This window comes from Artibeus jamaicensis, unplaced genomic scaffold (assembly GCF_021234435.1).
Source record: "Artibeus jamaicensis isolate MK-2021 breed Jamaican fruit bat unplaced genomic scaffold, CSHL_Jam_final contig_548, whole genome shotgun sequence".
Taxonomy (NCBI): Eukaryota; Metazoa; Chordata; class Mammalia; order Chiroptera; family Phyllostomidae; genus Artibeus; species Artibeus jamaicensis.
The window spans coordinates 12,745,940-12,764,030 of NW_026521883.1; the positions used below are offsets into that span (position 1 = coordinate 12,745,940).

The window sequence follows — 18,091 nt, forward strand, 5'->3', positions numbered from 1 at the left end:
GTTTTTATTTTTGAAATATTTCACTTCTTCTTTTGAAATCATGAGCTAATGGCATACTAGCCCTGCTCATATCCGGAATGCTGAAGTGTTTGTAGAAAAATGACCTAATATTAGTTGAGGTTTTCATTTGAAAAATGGTCCTATTTATCATTAAACTCCAGTTCCTAGCTTCATCATTAGAGACAGTAGCTGCTCAGATAATGGTGAAAAATTTGTCTCAAGATAATAAAAACACACTTTGTTTTTATGTGTATATACACCTGTAGGCTTTTTGGCTCTACAATTTCAAACTGTAACTTTTTCAGTGATAATGTACAATTGACCATTGAAATTAGTAAATTGGTTTCTGATTACATTTAAGACCCTTTGTTATTGATAGGTCTTAGAGTAGCATTTGTTTATCAAAGTTTACTCATTATAACACATTTATGACGCCTCATGCTAAGCTTCCTCCTTCACCCAGAAAAGGGAGAACTGGGAATAGTTTATTTTCATTGACATATATATTACCTGAAATTAATAATAGAAAGCCTTTTCAATGATATCTAGGGTGTATACTTATGACTTTTTTTATTTCTGAAAGCGCTAAAGCAATTTCTGGAGCTTTTTATGGATTAGGTTAAAAACCAATGTCCCTAAATTTCCCTGTTAGCCCCCAATTGTTTTTCATAGAATTCTAATATTTTTTATTTCATTTTTGAAATGTCACTAGTCTTATACCCATTTTGTCCACTTTCCAGCACGATGCATTCATGTTCAACATTTTTATGTTAACGGTTTGTAATAGCTGGCCACAGTTTTAGAGCCATTGGAAATGAAAACTGGATTTGGCCCTTACTGCATCCTGTGACGTCAGAGTTTCAGTTCTGCTACATACAGATTATAAGAAAAATATTTTGTTTGGCTAAATCTTCTAGTCCTAAGATTAAATGCACAACTGGTAGAATGTATCAGAACCCCAATTTACATCAAGACGATTCCGATTTTTGTTTGTTTGTTTATGTCTGAGTTATATATCAATAACTGCAGCCTTTCCTCAACTTACTGAAACACTGGGCTGTGGGCTCGTAGCAGGGCTGTTACATGGTGTCTGGCTCAGGGTGGGGCCCTCACGCCTGCGTGGGAATCACTGTGGCTGAATGTGATCACTTGGATTGGATCTGACTGTAGCAAATCACACGACAGCAAAGCAGCCGTCTACACTTACCAAAGATGACACATGAGGTTGGCTTTAATCAGAGATCATTTGCACATAAAATTCTACAGGGAGGCCAGTCATTATTGAATAAGAAAGTAATTTAAGAGATCTGCGTTTCTGTGATTTATGAGTGTAGGGCTCATACTGATTGGAGGAAATGACCATGCCCTCCCTGTCCCTGCCCTGTGATTGGAGGAAATGACCACTCCCTCCTTGACCCTGCTCTGTAATTGGAGGAAATGACCACAATAGAAGTGTTTTGTGACTGAGGCTGCCTGTCCTTTTAAGAAAAATAAATTTCCTTCTTCATTTGCTTCCTTAAGACTGTTATTTCTGCTCCCTCCCCATTTTAATTTTATCATTTCTTCAGCCTGTTTCTTTCCCTAACTTTAATCTATCCATGTCCTTTTTTTACCCCTCAATAAAATTAAGTTGACAATTATATTCCTTTTTCCTTTATCCAAAAAGTCAGCTTTCTGGCCATGTTTATTACAAAGATACGTCTTCTTCCTCACCCCTCATACTTCTGAACAGAAAGTTGCCAAGACAAATAAAATCTTAACATAGTTCATGCTTTTACATGTAGGATCCTCAGTCCTCCGCAGCCTCAGAAGTCCCATGAAAGGAACACATATGCCCACTTCAACAGTCTCCCAAATTCCAAGTTTTTACTTGTATTGGAAAATACAATAATTTGGGCAGGCATGCAAGCATTCACAATAAATCATGGAGTTATGAATAAATCTTGGTTGTCAAAAGCAAATGTGTAGCCGTTCCAAAGCGTCTGCCATTAGAATTCAGCAAGGCAGCTGTCAGCTGTTTTCTTGTAATTAAACAGCCAATGAGCAGCTAATTAAGACATATGTGTATACAGAAGTGGAAGTGGGTATGCTAATGAACTGTAGGAATCAATTCATTAAGTGAAAATTGTCAAAAGACCAAACATCAGATCAGCATTTCAGCCGGTGCCTCCCCAAGGAGGAGCCCCAGGCAGGAGGGGAGCCCTTTGGGCCAAGACCCCGGAGCACCTTCCCAGACACACCCTCAATTCTGTGTCCAGCCAACTCACACTGTGGCATGAAACTATTAATCACCGCAATAGAAAATGCCATGTTTATATCAAAGCTTGTTATTACGTAGATCTCACAAATAAAAGTGCTTTAACTAGCTCTGTATTAATATGTATGTATTCAATAACCTCTGAAACCCCATCTCCCTCACCTTGGGTCTGAATCATTATATGAAACTGCCTACAGAACTGAAAATGGGGGGGGCGGTTATTAGTTTTGTTTTGTTGTTTGTCTGTTTTTGTTGGATCTGCCCTACATGTTTGTCTCAGGGATTTTTTGTGTGTGTGTGCTACATTAAGAAGTATATGGCCTTTGGAATAAGATGCACCAAGGTTTCGGGAATTCAAATCCTGGTTCCTCCCCTTACCTGCTATGTAATTTTGGACACGTGGCTTAGCCTCTCTGCATTTTAATTTTCTCATTTGTAAAGCAGATATAAAAATACTTACTTTGCAGAGTTGTTGTGAATTGCAAACAAACAATGTTTGCAAACACCCTGCACGGTTCCTGGTATATATAAAATAGGAGCTCAGTGTCAGAATGTCAGCACTGTTTTCATCACTGCCATCCTGTTTTTCTCCTTTGGGCGTATATTCAGCAAGAGTCTGTTGGCTTCTCTAAGTCCTTGGCTAGCTGTTGGAAACAGTAAAACAAGGCAGTCGGTGGGGGTGGCAGATTAGTAATACAGCAAGTTAAGGCACTTAGGGGCACACGGAGAGGTCTCTAAGGATACACACGGGTGGAGTTCCTGAAACAGCCCTGGGAGGGGCAGGGTCAGAGATAGCTCCTGGAGAAAGTGAATCCTGAAGAGAAGAAGAGAGCTTTCCAGAAGAGAGAGAGATTGTGTGTGTGCGTGTGTGCGTGCGTGCGTGCGTGTGTGTGTGTGTGTGTGTTGGAGTTGGGTCGAGGTGGCCTTAGAGGAACTGCGAGCACAGTAGTTCAGGCTCGGCCAGAGTGTGACTTTGAGAAGAGGACTGATGTAGGAGAGAGTTGCCTGGACAGGTGGTCATAGCCTGGTCAACAGTAGGGAGCCATTGAGGGCTAATAAGCAGGGGAGTGACTTGATCAGGTTTACGTATTTTAGAACGAGATCTTAAGTGACTGTATGAAAATGAGTTGGAAGGAATAAGAATAGAAGGAGAAAGACCATTTGGGAGGCTGTATAATAACCAATTGAGGGGGAAAGAGATAAGGAAACTTGAGAAAATTGCAGTAACGATAAGAGAGAAGTAGATAAATTTGAAAAATATTGCGGCTAGAAAGAGCCTAATCTGGTGCTTGCGTGGGTATGAGTGTGGAGGAGGCAGGGATGAAACGAAGTCCGTCTTTCTGTCTTGAGTGGGTGGGGTGAAGGTGGTGCCCTTCACCAGGCGAGCAGGGAAACTCTGGAGGAGACAAGGCTGGGAAAGAAGGAGGAGGTCGGGATATATTCTGTCCTGGAATGAAGTTAAAATATTCACTTGAAGTTTCTGGAGAGTGTGTGGGTGGTGGGGGAGGCAGATGCAGCTGTGCAAAACCCACCCACAACTAGGGGTAAATTCCTACCGGAAGTGAGGAGGCTTCATTCAGACAGCCCGGTGGGAAGGTGGGGGGGTCCAGCACCGGCTGGGCTCCGTCCAGCCTCGTGCCCATCAGTTCTTAGCAGCCAGCTCCCTGGAAGACAGACAGTGTCTATATGTCTGTACATAACTTCATGTGTATTTTACTGATATAATTTCACACAGTTTACAAAGAATAAAATCTATAATGCTCTTTACTTATGAACTTCGTACAAATGTTTCTCACTGAATGGTCTCGCTGATTTCTGCTGAACTCTTACACCCGTACCAGGAGTTGCAGTTGGCAAAGGACTACAGTGCCAACATGAATGGTGGTTGGTATTGTCACTTATGTTAACGAATAAGAGGCAAGTGAAGCAAGGAAGACATTTTAGAGCTGCACTCGTGCGTCCATGATGATGTGAGCAACTTCTTCACTGAATCAGATAATAGTTTTTAAGTACTGGGAGAATGTTTCCTTGATTTTTATGTGCTAATTACAATGGGATGGCTATAGACATGACACACTTTGGCATTTAAACCACATTGTTATCATTTTCTTCATCACTTTTTAAAACTAGACAGTAAGTGGAACAATAAATCAAGCCCTGATTTGCAGCATTTGCCAATTTCTGTAGCATAAATACTACCACCACGCGGCTGGTTCAAGCCTCCCAACGTGCCGTCTCACTGAATACAGAGTGGGGAAGATATGCACAGTAACTGGCCATCAGGTCGTGCACCCACCATCCAGACAGAACTGATGTATATAACCTCCAGAACGTGGAGAATAGAAAAATAATGGAAGAATACATTGATGTTCAATAGTAATTATAACTGGCTCGTGGAATTTGAACATTCTGCTCCTGCCACCTGGTATGAGCCTTTTCACACGCACCCTTGCATCTCTCCCAGTCCTGGGGCGCTCCATCCAACCTAGTGGGATTGATGAACGATTTGATCAATCACTATACAGCCATATTGCTTTTAAAAAATAGGTGATAGAGAATGAAAAATAGGTGATTTCTGACAGACAAAGTCAGAAATGAAACTCAATGACAGGCACTTTGAAAGTCTCGGTGGAATAAAGGAAGAAGCACTGGAGAGTTCTTGACACAGTGGGAACGGAGACAGAGTGTTGATGTGCAGGGAGGCTCCAAGTGAGCTAGTTGAGATTGTTTGAGCAGTCCACCAGTTTTAGCAGCCCAACGCTTTCGGAAAGATGCTGAAGTGAGAGGGCGCTGCACTCCAATTCAGGACACTGGAGTTGGAACCCCAGCAGTGACTCTCACGGTCGTGGGACAACCCTAAAGTTCTGAGCTTCATTCTTGTTGTCTATAAAGTCAGAAAACTGGAGTAGACCTCTCTTCCTGGGAGAGGAAGGCATCAGAGTCTTCAAGATGCTTTGTTAAAATATTTACCATTCAAAATTGACTTTTGAAGCAGTTCCACTTTGAATTTTTTGAGGCGACTCCATGTTCCTCTCCGCAGTGGCTGCACCCGTCTGCATCCCCACCAACCGTGCAGGGGGTTCTCTTTTCTCCATGCCCTCTTCAGGACTGTTGTTCTCCCATCGGACAAATGTGTTCTCCCGTTCAGTGGGTTGTCTTTTCATTTTGTTGATAGTTTCCTTTGCTGTGCAAAATCTTTTTAGTTTGATGTAGTCCCATTTGTTTATTTTTTAATGTCTTAATTTATGATTTGAGAGAGAAAGGGAGAGAAACATCGATTTGTTTTTCAACTTATTTATTCATTCATGGGTTGATTCACTGGTATGCCCTGACCAGGGGATTGAACCCACAACCTTAGCATTTAGGAATAATGCTGTAACCAAATGAGCTACCTGGCTGGGCCATTCATTAATTTTTTCATATGATTTTACTTATGTGTAGAATCTAATGAACAAAATTAACTAACAAAACAGAAACAGACTCATAGATACAGAGAACAGACTGACAGCTGTCAGAGGGGAGGGGGAAGGAGGCTTTGTGAAAAAAGTGAAGGGATTAAGGGGAGAAAAGCCCTCACAGACAGACCACAGTATGGTGATTACCAGAGGGAAGGGGGGAGGGGAAGTAGAAGGGGGGGATAAATGGTGATAGAAGACTCGACTTGGGGTGGTGAACACACAATACAATATATAGGCGATGTATTCTAGAGTTGTACACCTGAAACCTATATAATTTTATTAACCATTGTCACCCCAATAAATTCAATAAAAATTTTAAATTGACATTTCTGTTCTTTTGACCTACAAAAATGACCATTTAATACTGTTTTAAGTAACATGTGTGTCTGGACTACATCCCCCAAGGTTTTGGTTCAACACACCTACAGCATACTTTTTTAGAAGCTCCATGGGAGATTCTGCATCTATCTGAGAATTGCCAATCCTGTTCATCTCTCACCTCCCTTCCTCTAAAGTCCTGTTTGTTTTCTAATTTACTGTTCACACTAACTGCCGCTAGGTGGGGGTAATGTGCCACAGTCACACCAAGGATAAACTACCTTGAAATTCATCATGGTGGCTCTCTGCTCAAGCCCAACCTGTTTATAATGGCACATTTCCATCTATTTTGGCATCTGTAAAAAGTGAACTTTTAAGAAAGGTCTTTTAGAAATATAAAACTCCAAAATTAATATGCTTAATATCCTTCCAAACTAACTCACAACATCAGCTCTTTCTCTGTCCTTTCTACATAGCCCACCAGTTCTATCCCAAACTCCATGCACTGGCCTCAGACTCTCGACCTCTAGCCCTGAGGTCTGAGCTCACTCCTTTCTCAGTGAAACCCTGCCCAGGACTGCTCCCCAGTCAGGCAAGGTCCTGCTTCTGTTTTTACGAGCATACAACTGCATTTAGGTAGGAAGCTACCTACCATACTTTCTACTCTTCTTCCTCTTCCTTCTCACTCTTCTGATCTTTCTGCCTCTTCTGTGTTCATTCGCTTTAAATATTTTATTAGTTTAACTTCCTGAATCCTTAAACCTCTGAGAAACCCCAAAGCATGCTGAAAAGGAGAGTTGAGGAGGTGGAGAGGGAGACCAAGCCCTCATGCTGTCTGATGAGCAAAGTTCAGTAGTTGTCTGTGTCACAGGGGTTAACGCTCTCTCTCCCTTCAGGGCTCTCACTTTAAAACCCCACTTGACCCCATCTGTCTAGTATTTGATAGCTCTCCTTGTGACCATGACTGTTGACTTAGTCCGAAAGAAAAGACCTCTTCTCTGGTCTTTAGCTCTGCTATTCCAGGCCCTAGCTCAGCTGACTCAGTGAAGAATAAATGGTGCTGTGGGGAGCAAGGTGTCTATTTGCTCGCTTGCTGCTCCCAAACCTTTCATCGTCATCATCATCATTATCATTATCATCCGGCCCCCTTAGAGTTCCATTATAGCAAAGCAAACTGGTGATTATATATGGCTTCTCTGCTAACATTCTGTAATAATAAAGTTATTAGCGGTGGTCTATATTAACTTGAGTTTAATATGTGGGAACTAAAAAGTAGCATCCTTTTTGCTAACAACTCCATCAGTATTCAAGAGCTGATCTAGGTCTAGATTTCAGATACGTGAAGGATGTGGAGAAACTGGAGGTGACCCTGAGGAGAAGCACTAACAGTGGGAAAGAACCTGGAAAGAAAGGTGGCAGAGGCTCTGCCTGGGTCGTACAGACTAAACGCTGCTTTGCTAGCCTGGCAGCCGCCACCCATGACAGTTTCCGTTTAAAGGGAAAAAAGAAATCACTCAGAACTCTCTATATTCGATGATCATAAAACCAAATGAAACGCACTCATTGTGTAGTGAGTAAAATTCAGCCTCAACTGAAAGGAAAAGCAAATCATTCCAGACCCTAGATGTTTGCAGTGATAGAGTCAGACACCAAGGGGCTGAATGGCAGTACGATCCCAGGAAAAAATGGAATCCCTTTTAGCTTAGACCAAGATCGTGTGTCTCAGACTTAACTGACTGTTCAGACAGCTGGCCTCTTGGTGCCTCTTTCTAAGGATTATCTGCCTCTGTAACCATTTATATTTTCTTGAATTCTCACCATCAAGCCTCAAAGAAAGCCTTCCTTCTTCTCACTTCCTCTTCACAGAAGAAAAAAAATAACCCCACAGTTTAGATATTTTGAGAAAAGAGAAATTGCTTCACAGAAGAAGCCAGACTTGATATAAGGGAGATTGAAAGTACAATAGAAAGACTGTCTGAGACCTTGGGCACCAAGCCTTGCCCACATTGTTGAGGTTAGTGAGCAGTGTGGCAGAGAGTTGGGGGTGGGGGGTGAGGTGTCTGTACCCTGCTCTCTCCCAGGTTGGCTTCCAAAAGGGAGGAACTGGGAACTGAGGTCACATCATCATATCCGTCGACTAAATCACAGCGTCCCTCAGCTGTCACAAAAGAAAGCAGATGTACTAGACTCTCTTTCCCAATGTTTCACGTGCCTTCCCACCTGCGTATTGTACAATGGGAAAAATCAGAAAGCCCAGAGAAACAGAAAGAAAATTAGAGTCACCCATGACCCGCCCAACTAGTGCCAACAATTTTTATCTGCGGGCATAAATTTCCAGTTTCTTCTATGTTAAATATATGGATTTTTTTCAAAAATTGGATTATATTCTGTTTAGTTCTTAATTTTTTTAATTCAGCAATATATTTTTGTTACCTTTCTATGTCAATTGTACTTCTGAAATTCCATTTTTAATGGTTGCCGAATATGTGGATATCCAATATGATTCTCCCAACTCACAGATGTTGGATATTTAGCTTCTTTCTAAATTGTTTTATATAACAGATCCTTGTAGGTAAATCTTTGTATCATTCTTAATATTCCTTTAAAATACATTGCCTAAAAGAGTAATTTCTGGTTCAAAGGATAGGTAGTTTTTAAGGATTTTGATACAACTGCCAAGTTGGCCCCCAGAAAAATCTTTAGGTGAGCAAGTATACCCTTATCAATTTGCCCACCACTCTGCCAGCTCCTCAGGATTTTAGGTACCCCCTCTCCACTGGTGTGCCATTGGTTGCTGTCATCTGTCTTAATCTTTAAAGACTGAAAGATAATAACACTCTTTTGTACACTTTGTGGCAATGCTTCATAGAAATAACTCTGGTTACCTTTGCTCTCTTCAAAGTACTGCAGAACCACTGAGTGATAACTCATCAATAAAAAGATAACAAAAAAACGGTCCATATGTTTGGATACTAAGAAATGTGTTTCTAACTAACATATGAGTTAAAGAAGAACTCTATTGAAAATTGGAGCATGTTTTCAGTTGAATGATAATGAAAGTACTACATAGCAAAATTTGTGGGTTGCTACTAAAGCATAACTAAAAGGAAAACTTGCAGCTTTAAGAATAAACACTGAAGCCCTGGATGGTGTGGCTTAGTTGATTGGAGCATCGTCCTGTAAACCAAATGGCACAGGTTCAGTTCCTGGTCAGGGCACATACCCAGGTTGCAGGTTCAATCCCCAGTGGAACACGTACAAGAAGGCAACCAGTCAGTGTTTCTCTCTCACATTGATGTTTCTCTCTCTCTCTCTCTTTCTTTCTCTCCCTCTTTCTCTAAAGGCAATAAAAATAAAAATAAAACAAGTCCTCTGGTAAGAATTTTTTTAATTTTTTAAAGGAAGAAATAATAAATGCTGAAAATTAATGAGCTAGTAAGGATCCAACTCAAGAAGTTCACAAAAATGAATGAATGAAGAATGAAATCCTTGCAGTCAACAGTTCCCTTTGCCTCTTTGGTATAGATATACACATATATGTATATTTATTACCTATGCATCTTTGTACACCCTCTCATCTCCAAAACAGTGCTTAACAGATAAGTGTAACTTGATGAAGATCAAATTGGATTTGTTAAGTCATGAGGGTCAGGCCCTGACCGGTGTGGCTCAGTTGGTAGTGCCTCGTCCTCCAAAGTGAAAGGTCACCAGTTCGATTCCCAGTCAGACCATGTGCCTCAGTGGCCAGTTCAGTCTCTGGTCAGGCATGTACAAGAGGAAGGCGATCGATGTTTCTCTCTCACATCGATGTTTCTCTCCCTCTCCTTTTCCTTTCCTTCCCCTCTCTAAATACAACCTTTAAAAAAGAAATTGTAAAGGTCATGACACTAAACACATGGTATTTTCAAGTTGTTAGGGTTGAATATTCCCAATTTGATTGGTCTGCCAAAGCAATCTGCCCAAGTGTCATTTAACTTTTGGGGGCAGCAGATTCTGACGTGGGGAAGGCAAGACGCTGAAAGGATGATGCACTTAGTGGGTCAGCAGCGATGACCACAGTGTACAAGGATCGCCACCTCTCTGGGGCATGGTGAGGAGGAATTTCCTCATCTCCGGACACTCAGAGAAATGGGTTGTATTTATTCTACTAAAAATATTTTGGAAATAAAGGTTAAATATATGTGCCTTTGCACTCTTCCATCGACACATTGCTTTTGATCATCAGAAGCCCAGAACAGGGCCTGACCCTGTGCCTTTTCCATAGGCCACCGTGTGTTGCAGTTCAAGTTCTGCATGTGTACAGGACAGAGGACTGGGCTCTGGGGATCAGTTGTACTCAGGAAGAAGAAGTGCCTTTAATTTCATTAATGGTCTCCTTGATGATTCTACTACAAGTTTAATCCTCATTAAACATTAATGCCACTCAGTTCTTAGTATGCTGTCTTCAGCATCATACAATTCAAACTGACACTAACCTGTTTTATGTCTTATCACTGAATCGCAGGGCTTTTTCAGGAGAAGTCAGCAAAGCAATGCCACCTACTCCTGTCCTCGTCAGAAGAACTGTTTGATTGATCGAACCAGTAGAAATCGCTGCCAACACTGTCGATTACAGAAATGCCTCGCTGTGGGGATGTCTCGAGACGGTGAGCACTCACAGCTGGAGCTGTACGGTGCAGGGGGTTATCAAAGCTTCCTGAAACCTGGACCCACAGCTGCCAAAATAGGTCCTCCCTCCCCTGCCGGCTTCGGGGGTTTTGGAGCAGTTGCTTCCCCTTCCACTCTCCGTGGGAGTCAGCTGCCTGGCTGGTGAGGGGCGCGTGGAAGAGAAGTATCTGTGTGGTCAGAACACCTTCAGATTTTTGATGTTTACCACATTACGGGTGGATCAGTTAAGTGGAGGTTAGTGTCCTCTGAGGGCCTTAATAAATGTACCTCCTATGGGCATTTTCCCCAGAAGGAAACACAAGCGAGAGCTAATTGTTACATACTTTACACTAGTGAGCTTAGTGGCAATTAGGTTCAATTAGCTTTTATGCTAAATGGATATTTTGAATCATGATGCCAAAGTCAAATATTTGTATACCAAGAATATATGAAAATAGTGCAAAATGTGGCTCTATGGCAAATGTTCTTTTTGTTAAAAGAAGCTGTTTTAAGAAATAAAGACTATCTACCATTCAAGTGCAGGACATTTCCAGATCTTCCTGGAAAACCAGCCGAAGTACACTGAACAATCAACACCAGATTTCAAGACAGTTCTTCTTACATAAGGAAACTGTATAGAAAGTACAGCGGGTACATTTTAAAGACTTTTCCAAATATACTTAAGAGAGCTGGCTCTCTTAAGAGATCCCTTTCAAGGAAACATCTCTTCCTGTAGAGTTTCAGCCTGTGGAAAAATACTTGAGGATGCTGGGCTGGCAATTCTCAAGGCCAGATGTTGTTCTTGGGGCCTGGGGACTTGCCCAGACATAAGTTGCAGTGACCTTCACTAGTGGGGCACAGGGTGGCCTCTTGTAGAACATGTAGAAACAAAAGTGAAGTTTTTGCCATTGACACATGCAAGTCACAGAACTCACACCATATTCTCAGAAATCTCCGTGATGTGCAGCTCCACAGACTCCACCTGCCAGGGGCACTGCACCCACCAAGATGGGTTCATCTCTTACAAACTGAAAAGTTAAAATCACAAGTCATGTCTGCATTTTCCCAGTAGCTGATCTTTTCATTTCCCTTACAGGATGGTGTGATTACTCTTGTTAATGTTCATGCAAACGTTCAAGGCAGTTCAGAGTCACAGCAGAACAGGTTTCACCTCTGAATATTAATCCCCTTGACTGTTCTAGAACATAGACTCTGTCACTAAAAAATAAAGCGCTTTTGTATGTCTCCTGAAGGTTTTGCAGAGAAATGACAGCACACATTGTTGAGGGCTCAGAGTGAATTTGGGGGCTTATAAAAACATGGCCTGAAATTCAGAGCCATGTCAGCCTAAATGCCGTCTAACTAGCCCCACCCAAGTGTGTTCCTTCCTTCCTGGAACCTGAAAACTGCCAATCTCAAGCTCACTTGTTTCCTCTCTGCCAAAGGACAGTAGGTCCTCCTTGTCAGAAAAAGCATCCACCAGCTGGTAGCCTGGGTTCCCGAAGTCATGCCCATCTATGCTGCCTCCTTCCATCATCACAAAGTTATGATGATGGTCAGAGGGGTGAATTCATCCTCCCCATCAGGTATTAAGTTGACCACAATCAACCAAAGCATCTTAGTCCCTCCAGCAGAGGCTTCATCTGCGTAGACAGGGTCAGGCTGAAAAATAAATGGGTTCATGGGAGAGTTCAGACCAGGAAATCATAAGAGTTTTTTTTTTCCTCGAGTATATGGGTGTTTCAGCAGAAATCATATGGGATTCTTAATGAACTGGGAAGTTACCACAGCCATTGTTCCACTTTTAATACCAGATATTGCCAGGAGAAATGTTGCAAACACAAAATCATCCAATAGAGAGGGATCTTAGACAGTGTTCACCCTTTCCAGGATTCTGACACTCTTGTTACTTGAGGCAAACAAAGAAGAGTAGAAAATGTCACTTAAAGATGGGCCTAAGCACTTTACAGGGGCCACCATGACCCAGCATAGGGGAGGGGGCTTCTCGGGTAGACTCAGAGATGTAATTCAGGGAACTGCAAAGGCCTCATCCAGTCTGTTTAGGTCTCTCAACGAAGCCCCAGCTTCCACTGTTTGGGAAGAAACTCATTTGAGCGTACGGGATAGAGGAAGGGATGAAAATTGAGGTTTGACTCCTGGCCCTTGGATGTATCTCTGTGAGTCTGTGTACTGGGAAGGGAAAGAGAGGGTCCAGCCGGGTCGCATGGGTGGACAGTGAACACCCTCATCCAGTCACATTCCAGTGGCCCCCACTGAGCAAGGGGTCACAGCAGGAAACCACAGGTGGCCGATTCCCCGGGTCTCCTCTGCCCATGCTCAGTTCCTCTGGGATGTGTCTTTGCTGTTGTGGGCCTGGGGTGGAACTGCGTTCGCCCCTGGATCATATCCTTCTTTTGTGGTGATGTGGTTTTTGGACGAGATTGTCTGAGACTTCAAAGGAACCCCGAAAGCATGCCAGAGAGGATAATGAAGAAAAGCATATTATATATGGTGTGGTTTGGTGTTTTTCTTCCAGCTGTAAAATTTGGCCGAATGTCGAAAAAGCAGAGAGACAGCTTGTACGCGGAAGTGCAGAAACACCGGATGCAGCAGCAGCAGCGAGACCACCAGCAGCAGCCTGGAGAGGCTGAGCCGCTGACTCCAACCTACAACATCTCGGCCAACGGGCTGACGGAACTGCACGATGACCTCAGCAACTACATCGACGGGCACACCCCCGAGGGGAGCAAGGCAGACTCTGCCGTCAGCAGCTTCTACCTGGACATACAGCCTTCCCCGGACCAGTCAGGTCTCGATATCAATGGAATCAAACCAGAACCAATATGTGACTACACACCAGCATCGGGCTTCTTTCCCTACTGTTCTTTCACCAATGGAGAGACGTCCCCAACTGTGTCCATGGCAGAACTAGGTAATGGCTTCCAGGGTTCTATGGGGATGTGCTGCTTATGCACTTTGAAGTAAATGGGATGTGTTTGACTTTCCTCTAATGACTTATATTGTTAAAATGATGCAGCTAGAAGGGAAACTCACCTTTGCCATTTGGACCACTTTGGAGTACCACCCTCCCTGCCGCCTTGCTTTTGGCTGTCCACTGTTTCCAGTGGACATGCAGGGAAAACACTGCCATGTCGCCATCCGAGATGGGTCAACATGAATTAAAGCAGTCTTAAAACTCCACAGAAAACTGTTATGCTCAGACAACTGTCATGCTCAGAACAACTAGATTAGTTGTTCACTTACTTATATTCCAGGTATTGCTTTTTGACCAGTGCTGAGTTTTAAAATTTTGAATATGTTGCCAAAACTTAAAACCTGGGCAATCTCACACCAAAAAAGTCAAGTTGTCAGCTTCTTGTGGGAGGGAGAAAATGATCTAGATGTAGGGGACCAGCAGGAACCAGCTGGCCCCAGTTAGGTGCTAACACCTCAGACTTTGGAGCACGCCCCCTCCCGAACTGTCCCCATGTGTGTGACTGCCCAGCCCCTGCAGGCATGTAAGTTTCGCAAGCCTGATGTGTCCTATAAGTATGGAAGGGAAACTGGCGTCTTTATTTGCCAGAATGTTTTGGTGATGGATATTGGTAACAAAACTGATATATTTCATAGAAGACTTACCATATCAAAAAAAACTGAAAAAAACAAAACCTTGTCATTTTCTTATTCCTGTGACATCATTTTTGCTTCTTCAGGGATGTGACCTAGAAATGTTGATAACACAGACAATGAAAAACTCCCCACTTCAAGGAAGTTGCGTTAACATCCTCTGTTACATTTAATTGATTTTTAAGTGCAGCACTATTGTTAGAGAAACTTTGATAATAACCTTTGCAGTTTCAGAATTTGATCTGTTCCTCCCTATGACCCCTTGCACAAGGTTATAATACTCTGGGATATTTCAATTAGTTGCTGTGGAGATAACTAAGTTAATTTGGGGAGAGAATGAAGACTTCAGATGGAAAAGAACCAGCAGGTTTTGACTTGAGCACAGAAATCCTCAGTTCACAGGAAAAAAAAAATGGTTGTGTTCTTTAGATGGTTTCTCCACCTCTGTACCCCATAAAACATTTTTAAGTGAAATTTATATTTCCAGTAAAATCTTTCTCCAAATAGAACAAATTGAATGTTCTTTACGGTTTTTACACAAGCACCTCTTTATGGTGTCTAAATTTAAATCCTCAAGAGCAGGGACATTTTAAGCCTGGACTTTAACCACTGAACAGCATTAAAGGTGTATCACAGCTCTTTTGATTAACAGAAAAACCTCTGAACTAGACGCCAAGCTGAGCAGAGGTAGGTTTGATTTTATTTTTCTTGAACTAGAACAAAAACCTTCCATTTTTGTCATGGAATCTTGGTTGGCTGAGCCTTAAGCAGAACTATAATGAAAGTAAAATTTTCAGAAATGAATAAGGACTTGATTGAAAGTTGACACGATATCATGAAAAAAGACCAGGTTCTCTTTGCCTTAGGTCTGCTTCCACCTAAATACCAGTGAATCTATTCTGTTTGCTTGTCAGATGTCCAACCCTGAAATAAATCCACAAGGCTTAGCCAAAGTGTCACCCTTGAATGTGGCAGGTCAAATACTTGTGTAGCGACACCTGAGTGGGGCCAGAAGTGGCCACGCTGACTCCCCCAGCTGCCTCTTCCCCACCGGTCAGTTTCCTCTCCGCGCTGGTCGCCTGCGAGTGCGGTCTAGGAGCCCTGTGCCTCCCTGCTTTCTCCATGGTCTCCTAAACTAGGGAGTTTTCACACGTGTTCTAGCATTTTCCAGGATGGTTAAAATTAACTTGACAGTAGAATTAGTCCCAAACCCAAAACTTAAACAGGAATTTATTTGAAAAGGATGTAACTGGGCTTTAATTTTCTGTCATATTTACATTGGCAAAATAGTTTGAAGAGTGAAGAGTAGCCTAAAGGTGACCAAAGACTTTACTGTTTCTTCCCCAAAGCTGTGTGTCATTTGGGGCTTAAGTCTGCTACCTCTTTAAGGCTCTTGACTTTATTTTAGGCTAAATTTTGTCATTAGATCTTAAACAAATGAAAACAGCTATTCAATGGAAAAATAAATTGCAGATTAACACATCAGAAGCCCACTTCTATCATTCAAGAATAGTACCCACAGTTCATCACTTTTAGTAGGACCGTCTGCATTCGTGTCTGGGAAATGTGGTCCTTGATGTACAATTAACACCTGAATTGTACATTCCAGATAAGCCATCTGGGTTCATTTAAGAAAAACTAACTGCACCTGTTATGTAATCAGTAATTCAATTCTGTGCAGAGAGACAATGACATAATGGGCAAAGCATGAGACAAAAAGTCAACTGCCACGGGTTGTGGTCCTGGCTTCGCTATAGGTGATACAACCCAGTATAAGTCATGTAACCTCTGCAAGCTACAGTTTCCCTACCTACTGAGTATAAAGATTAGGAGCACAGACTCTGGAGCCAAATAGTGTATATTTAAATAATTGGCCACTTGCCAGCTGTGACACCTTGGAAAAGTCACTTAACCACTGTAAAAAGGAGATAGTATAATACCTTCCTCCAAGGGTTGTTACAAAGGTTAAGTAAGAAAAGAAAAATATATATATATATATATTCTGGATATATATTATATGAATCTGGCACACAGTAAGTGCTATTAAATGTTAACTACTATCATCACTATTAATGTTGTTATTAACTATAAACTGAAGAGAGTTTGGACCAGACGACGTCTAAAGTTCCTTCCTATTGTGAAAATTGATGAAGCAGTGGTGGGTGAGAAGTGAACTGATTTGCCCGTCCCGAAGGGTCATCTATCCACTGAACTCTGACCGGAAACCAGGTCTCCTAACGCCTGGTTCCGAGGTATTTCACTATTCCAGGCTGCTTCTCTGAGAGACCACGCTAACTTCTTCACTTTTACTCAGTCTGGCCATATTCTTCTTTGCTGAAATGGAGATTTAAAAACAGCCAAGTGTCTAAGGTCTTACACTTGCCAAATCAACCTGTGAATTGGGAGTCAAAGGCAGTTGAGTAGTTGGCAAGAATGCAGCCACTGCCCTCTACTGGTTAGTCATGTACATTGTGTCGTTCATTGCCACTTCTAAAAGCTGGATGCAAACAGGGAGGGAGGGGTGAATGCGAACAATTTTTAGGATGAAGTGAAATGATGATATGTGGACCATATTAACCGGAAAAGAAGCACAATCTGGCAGAGAATGCTCCATCCTCTTCCCTCCCTCACCCCATAGGATCCCCCTGTTTCTCTGTGAACACTTTGTCGTTTTTTTCATGTCTGCAAAACTTGGTTTACATTCTAGAATCTGTCTTCTGTAGAGAGACCTCTTCCTGCAGAAGATAGTTCACTAATTTATTTACACACTTACACACTTATTTTTTGTTTCTGGCTTCCCATTGTTTTTGGCTTGATTCTCCTCTTCACAAGTTCCATTTATTCTGAGACACAATTTACTGGCTTCTCCCTCTTTCTCTCAGCCTCTCTGTTTCTTTCTGTTAAATCTTTTCTTTTGTTCTTGTTTCATTTTTATGTATTGACATACATTGTTTTGTATCTGTGTGTTGTGAACAGGGCCATTAAGATTTATTGTTTTAGTGTCTCTAAAGAGATCCTAGTTTCAAGCTTCCTTTAGGTGAACCTACTCTGTTCCCACACGAACGAGTCTGGTTCTGTTGGACGGAAGCAGCAACAAATTCCCAAACAAACAGTCTTGCTACTGCTGCCAAGTTTGCATTTAGCACCAAGCTTTAAATGGCTTTCTTGCTAAACATTCAAGACCCCAAGATGGGGATTCCTGTTTGCTGTGGTTTTATATTCACAAAATCTTATCATTTTTTTCTTTTAAAACTTTCCATTAACCTTCCCTCCCATGATGGTGATTACTGGCCAGCTTCCAGCTCTCAGTCCCTCCCCTCTAGCTCCAGCAGACTTCCTATGGGTCCTCTGACCCCCAGCCCTTGTCCTCCAACCATCCAATCACAAAACTGCCTGTTCTGTTTCCCCAGATACAATGTTCAGTACCTCGGCTCCTCCTTGAGAATCTTGTTGACTCCTTGTGTTTCATCAGCTCCAAACTCTCAATCCTAATATTCAAGATCCTTCAAGATTTGGACTCTTACCTACTCATATTTCTATTTTGACTCTATCACTTTATCACATCTGCCTGTCTCCTATAAATGCTATGTTGGTTCCGTCATCTGCCATCCCCTGAATGTGGAACAGGCCTACCCCTTACACCCCTGGCCTCCACCTACCAAATCCTACCCGTCCTCAGGGGCCAACTCAAATGTCCCTCTTCTGCCAAGAAGTACCCACTAACTTCCCCAAGCTAACATTGATCTCCCCCCTTCCCTGACAGCACCTATTAATCAGTTTTCCT

General features: G+C 42.3%; 1 protein-coding gene across 3 annotated transcripts in view; it reads left to right on the top strand.

The window, feature by feature from the left end:
- The window catches only part of RORA (RAR related orphan receptor A), a 695,618-nt gene that overhangs the window by 660,243 nt on the left and 17,284 nt on the right, over positions 1 to 18,091 (top strand). For all 3 annotated transcript variants that reach the window (XM_037151064.2, XM_037151066.2, XM_037151067.2), the window contains 2 exons: positions 10,538 to 10,679; positions 13,217 to 13,612. In XM_037151064.2, the coding sequence (XP_037006959.2) occupies positions 10,538 to 10,679; positions 13,217 to 13,612 (538 nt within the window). The remainder of the gene's footprint in view (positions 1 to 10,537; positions 10,680 to 13,216; positions 13,613 to 18,091) is intronic.